This window comes from Antrostomus carolinensis, unplaced genomic scaffold (assembly GCF_000700745.2).
Source record: "Antrostomus carolinensis isolate BGI_N321 unplaced genomic scaffold, ASM70074v2 scaffold7542, whole genome shotgun sequence".
In the NCBI taxonomy this organism is placed as follows: domain Eukaryota; kingdom Metazoa; phylum Chordata; class Aves; order Caprimulgiformes; family Caprimulgidae; genus Antrostomus; species Antrostomus carolinensis.
Window position 1 is genome coordinate 1 of NW_010300144.1, and position 6,514 is coordinate 6,514.

Here is a 6,514-nt window from a genome sequence, read left to right on the forward strand (position 1 = left end):
TTCACTGGCAGTGCAGCTTGTTCACTGTTTCACACAGTTGTTATCGTTTATCAGAGTGTTGCTTGATTTCAAAATCTGTAGATGTCTAAGGCAAAATAAGCCTTGAAATTCTCTTCTTTTTACTGCTGTGGGTACTTGCAGCTCTGGATTGCTCTTGAACTAATAAAGATCCCATTGTTTCCTCCCACTGTAGTACAGCTTGCCAGCATGCGAGCCAGTTAACGTGTCTGAAAATATATTACAGAATAAACCTGCAATATGAAAATAAGCAAGAATATTGCCACGGCAGCTCTGCCAGAGCCTCCTTGCCCCACTTTACCAGCTCCGTGTCACTGTGGCTGCGCAAATGGCTACGTAGGTGGGAAGGGGGAAAGTGAGCTTTAAAAAAAGCTACTTAAATGCCACCTCTGTCACCTGCATATCTCACATAGAAACCCTTTGGAAAACCAATGTCGTGTATTAGAGATGCTTCCCAGGTAAGTAAGCATGTAAACTGCAGGAAGATAAAAACTCCTACAGCACAAGTGTCCTAAAACACTTAGGTCTGTTTTAATTACTGTGATTCAGCTGGCTTCCAGAGAATAAAGACAAACAAGGATGAAAGCTCTAAGCCTTACCAAGAAGCTTGCTCTTCAACAGACTGTTGAACCAGAGCAATGAGATGGCCAGTTGTAGGAAGTTCAAAACCAAAATAAAATAGGTAATGATTTTTCATCTCTCAGGGTAATATTTGCCACTCCTCAGTTCTGTTGAATGGGGTGTTTTGCAAGACTTCTGTACAAACTAATTAACTGGCTCATTGTTATTATCACTTTTTCTACAGGCAGAAGGTGATTATACTAGCTCTCAATTAAGCAATAAGTGAAAGTTCAGGTAGTCACAGCCTCCATAAAAACAGTTAACTGTGAAAAAAATGCTTACATGTTTTCAAACACATAAGGTGACTTTTTGCAATTTTAGTCTGACTTTTAATCTTACTTGGGCAGATCTGATCTTCTCCCATTCCTTCCCAGAGTCAACTAGAGTAGCTGTTTATTTCCCTCAGATGTATTTCCCTGAAATAAAAAACTGCTTTGATGACTGTTATGTGATTTACAAAGGGAGCGGTTATCTTAATTGGCTGCTTGTTTCTGTTCCTGCAGCTGTTACTAATAAATACTCTGATTCTTTATCTGATTCCTGGTGACTTTTTGTAGAATCAGATATGAGTATTTGTTACCGTGCCACAAAAGTCAGTCACAACGTGAACTATAATCTGCCTCAAAGAGCTAATCTTTTGAACTTGATTGCTTTCCAGTTCATGTCAAGAAGAGGGATCTCTTGATTTCAGTAGCATTGCATATAAAAGAGAAATAAGGTACTTCGGTGAGTCTCAAAGTTCAGGTCTGGCCTTAACAGAACAGTTTTTTTTTTTCCTGTTTACAGTACAAAATGCAGTCATTTAGAAATTAATTGAATGTCTCACTACTTCTTTACTTGTAATATTATATGGATAATGAAATCCAGTTCAAACAACAAATGCCAGTTTCTAAAATGACTCTCAAATGCAGTGTCAATTATCAACTGGAAATGTTACCACCACTTATCCAATTTATTTCACTGGGTTTTTATTTTATTGAGGGAATGCCAATAAGATGTTAAACTAAATGCTCAGATGTCCCTCATACATATACATAAACCAACATACACAACTAAATAGAACTGGACAGTTTTGATGTGTGTACCTCATTTTACTTTTTTCTCCCAAATTCACAGGTCTACACCATGCCCTCACTTTTTTTGCAGCTTCTGCTGTATTTATCCTCTACTAGAAATATTTCACTTGTCCTTCTTGCCTTTTTTCCCTCCTTTCCAGCATTTTGCATCTGATGCAAAAAGGCTTCTTACAAGCTTTGCTCATTTTCCTTTTCTGCAGGCTGTCATCCAGCTCCTACAGCAAGAGCTTCAAACTACAGAAGTCCTACCGAGATGGGAAAAATCATCATTTATGAGCATGCCAACTTCCAGGGTCGCTCCAGAGAATTCACCGGTAACATCGGCAATCTAAAAGATGTAGGTTGGAACGATGTTGTCTCCTCAGTGAAAGTCATTGGCCAGCCTTGGGTGGCTTATGAGCACCTCAACTACACGGGCCGGTTACTGGTATTTGAGGAGGGAGAGCATAGCTTTGTGGGTGAAGAGATGAATGATAAGATCACTTCTCTGCTGCTGATCACTGAAAATCTGCAGAATCCCCAGATCACTCTATATGAACATGCCCAATATCATGGGAAGAGCAGGGTGATAAGAAAAGCAACTGATCTGGGTAGAGGATACGACAATGACACCATATCTTCTCACAAAGTCCAGAAAGGTGCCTGGCTGTTGTGCGAAAACAGCGATGGAAGTGGGTTTCGTTACATTGCGCGAGAACACGAAGAGCTTTCAGATTACAATATAATCAAATTCAATGACAAGCTTTCATTTCTGCGCCCCCTCCTCCCTGGCAGGAGATGTTGCCCTTAGGCCACACACCCTGCAATGCTGAGGGATGATGCAGCCCCAGTAAGAGATCTGAGACCCAGATCTATGTCTAAGCTTGCGTTGCTTGTGCAGTTCTATGTAACGTAAAAGCATGGCATGGCGCCTGTCTAAGCTTGTGATGCTTTTTTCCCGTGTCACAGAACACGGAGTGGGAGAGCTCTCTTTCATGCTGCACGGCTGATCTGTATTTCTCCATCCTGCCTTGCACTGCTCTCACCCTGCCCCCATAATCCCCACAATTGCAAGAACTATCGTACTTCATAGAATCATAGAATTTGATTTGGCCGAATGAAAGAGACACGCCAGGGATGTGTAACCCATTGCACCCTCAGCTGCCATTGCGATGTCCGATGTCCCGTTCTATGTAACGTAAAAGCATGGCATGGCGCTTCTGTGGCTAAATGTATAAAATAATTACGAGTATATAACAGCATCACTTACTTTGTAATTTGTTTTCCAATGCTCTTGCTTTGCCATGGCCTTGGCCATCTTTTGTATTCCATTTTGAATTGTTGCCATTAAAGAAGCTATTGAAAGCATCAATGGATTTCTTTTATGTATTGATTGTAGTTTAATATAGATAAATATTGGCCTTTCATGATGAGACAGCGCTATTCTGTCTCTTCAGAGAATGGTTCACGCACTCTTGCAAACTTTTTTCATGGATCTCTCCTGAAAGGTTTTATCTCCCTCCCTTCTCACTTGTCCGTAACACTGGGTTCAGGCTTGACTCAACCAGACTTAAAGTCTTGGTGAGCATGCCACGTATTGCTCTGACTCTGGCCAAACTCTCACCTGGAGACTTTACTCAACAGTCACAAGACTGATGGTATCTCAAGGCATTGATCATACCAATGATACAATCTTCTACTGCCCTCAGTTATATAATCAAATAGAAAGTTTTCATAAATTTGAAGTGATTGATTGACTGCTGGATTGCGATAGGTTTGTTTCTCTCTTTGTTTAAAATCTTTTTTATCTTGATACTGGATAAGGTATCCTTTTGAAATCACAGTGTTTCCATAAGAATGGAAAATCCCCTTCTTCTAAGGTTACCCCTATTTTAATTTCACATTGCAATGGTGTTTTACTGTTGTAAGTGTCTCGGGAATCACCACGTGGTATGTTTCTGTCACAGGCCAGACTTAAATGCCAGCTCAGGTAGCTCAGGTCCCTGCAACGCACCAAGCAGGGCCAGGGGTTATCACCACGACAAGCATGCGCGGGGTCCCAGCAAGCCCTTCTTTGTCCTTTACCAAATCCATGGGCATCACAGGCCACAAACTAGATCTTTCCTAGGGCAGAGAGGCAAATGGAGGATGAAGACACAAGGTGCAAGAAGCAGCAAGCTACAGGAGAAGGGTTGCTGAAGCACCTGTAGGTCAGTGTTTTGCAAGCCACAGAGCACCTGCAAAACACCAAAGCACATCAAGTTTATGTTCCCCATGTTAATGCAACTCTCCGATACTAAAACCTTTTGGAGTGGCAAATCAAGTGGCAAATGTTGTCTTCTGCCCAAACCCCCTTGTGGAAGAAATTACTTTGGAAGTCCTATAGAATTTCCATGGTCATGTCTGAGGGATCCCTTTCAGCATAACAATGTCACATAGGCCCTGTTAGTAGGAGAGAGACTACTTAGGGTGTCTCTGATTATCTTTCCTGGGAAATACACTGAATGAGATTGCCTCTGTGAAAAACGTCATTTCTTGCAGAAGAAAGAAGGTATTCTCTTACTTTCTAGGTATATGTAACTGAAGAGTTATTTAGAGCCAGGACGTCTCTGAATCAGGAAATTGTTAACTCTGTTTTCCCTCGGTTTCTCTGGGGCAGAGAAAAGATTACGTGGCCTCCCAGAGTTGCTGTTACTCTGTGATTCTCACCAGCTCACGTCCCTGTCCGTCTCCGGTTCTCCTGGTTACCAGAGAGGGGATTTGCTTTACTTTGGTTGGGGGTGGGTGGGAGGTCTGGTTGCTATTCGGGTGCAGTCCACTGCAGACTAGCAGGCAATTTGGACATTTGAACAGAATGCTGCATCAGGAAAGCTTCTAACCTGTGGTAGACCAAAAGGAGATGGCTAGAGAAGGCAGCTGGAACACCGTGGGTTTAACTAAGAGGTGATACATAAAGAGACTGAACTTTTCTCGGCTTGGTTAGAAACATCCACAGGACAAGATCAGGCACGTTTGGGTAACCACAGAATATAAAACTTGGGCGCAAGGTCAGATCTTGTCTACCCAGAAACAGGGTGATGATTACACGTTAATCACTTCCCTTATTTCGTAACAACACCGAGTTGCGTTGCTGGTTAGATAACAGGTTCTTTGGAAAACTTTCCAAGAGCCGATTCCTCACACCGACTCAGCTCTCAGCTCACGGCTGGGCTTGATGCATTGACGGATCGTGACTCGTGACTGACAGAACACCAAGTGACTGTCCTTCAGTCTGCGGTGTTTAAGGGAAGAATTACCTTTGACATGGCTTAGAGACTCTAGATCCAAATTTCATTCAGAAAACATTGCTTAAACGCTGAAATCTGCAAATCCCTGTGAACAATCATTAGCAGCAGAAATGTATTCCTCCTCTCTTCAAAACCCTGTGCCACCCACATCACATCACAGCTCTTACTTCCCCCTTTTTTTTCCCCCTTACTTACACCAGAAGTTACTGTTGGCCCCATGAGAACGACTTGCTCAGCAGCCTGTGCTCGTATGAACCCACAGTTCTAGGTTGAAGAAAGGCATCCTCGGTGACACTTACCGGTTTGGCACTGGCATGTTTGTTCAGAGGGGAACCTCTGAGCCCGTTTTGAAACCCCTACTGCAAAGGAAGTCCATCAGGATGGTGTAAACTCTTTTATACATATCAACATGCAGGCAGTTATTATTCCACAGTCAATTGGACAATGATGTCTTTGAGGGCAGATAGCAGCTTTCACCATCCTGGTTAAAAGCTTTGGAGTCACGCAAACAATACTGTTAGTTAGGAGACAGTGACCCATAGCCTGTGTCTCGCAATGGAAGAAACCATGGGACCATAACTCCAGGCAGATGATCAACACCAGGCCCCTTTATTTCACTGTTTCAGGGCTGTGGTGCGGCTCCTTGGATCAGCTGTGCAAATGAACTGCTCGAACTCTTGACCTGTGGTGGCAGCTCCATCACCCAGACAGCCCACAACCAGAGGAGCAGAGGGAGCTGACCACTGGTAGTGGTCAACAGCTCAATGTCCAGATGGAGATCAGTGATGAGAGGTGTCCCTCAGGGATCCGTATTGGCACCAGTTTAATGTCTTCATCAGCAACATGGACAGGGGGATCAAGTCTACCCTCAGCAAGTTTGCAGATGACACCAAGCTGAGTGATGCGGTTGACGTGCCTGAGGGGCATGATGCCATCCAGAGGAACTTGGACAAGTTCAAGAAATGGACCCATATGAACCTCATGAGGTTCAACAAGGACAAGTGGTAGGTCCTGCACTTTCCAGAGAAAGCCAATTGTGCCCAAAGAAAGATGATAGCGTATTGGGAGAGGGAAAGCATACACTGGTATGTTCAGATGTGGGCTGTAGCAAGGACTGGTGCTTCAGGCAGGGTTTTGGATTCAAGGTTCAACAAGGACAAGTGCTAGGTCCTGCACCTGTGTTGGGGCAATCCCTGTTATCAACACAGTCTAGAGGAGGAAGGCTTGAGAGCAGCCTTGCAGAGAAGGAGTTGGAGATACTGATGGGTGAAAAATTTGGCATGAGCCAGCTATGTGCACTTGCAGTGCAGAAGGCCAACCATATCCTGGGCTTCATAAAGAAGATTACATTAACCAGTCTGAGGGAGGCGATTCTGCCCCTCTACTCTGGTCTCATGAGACCCCACCTGCAGTGCTGTGTCCAGCTCTGAGGTCCTCAGCAAAGGAAAGACATGGACCTGGACCTGAAGAGAAGGCTCCAGGGAGAAGTTATTGCAGCCTTTCAGTACTTGAAGGGGGCCTGTAAGAAAGACA

General features: G+C 43.8%; 1 protein-coding gene across 1 annotated transcript; it reads left to right on the plus strand.

Moving 5' to 3' along the window:
• The first annotated feature begins 1,968 nt into the window (after positions 1-1,968).
• On the plus strand, positions 1,969-2,505 carry LOC104521123 (epidermal differentiation-specific protein-like). The gene has a single exon (XM_010163026.1). The coding sequence runs from the start codon at positions 1,969-1,971 to the stop codon at positions 2,503-2,505; it is 537 nt and encodes a 178-aa protein (XP_010161328.1).
• Positions 2,506-6,514: the final 4,009 nt, after the last annotated feature.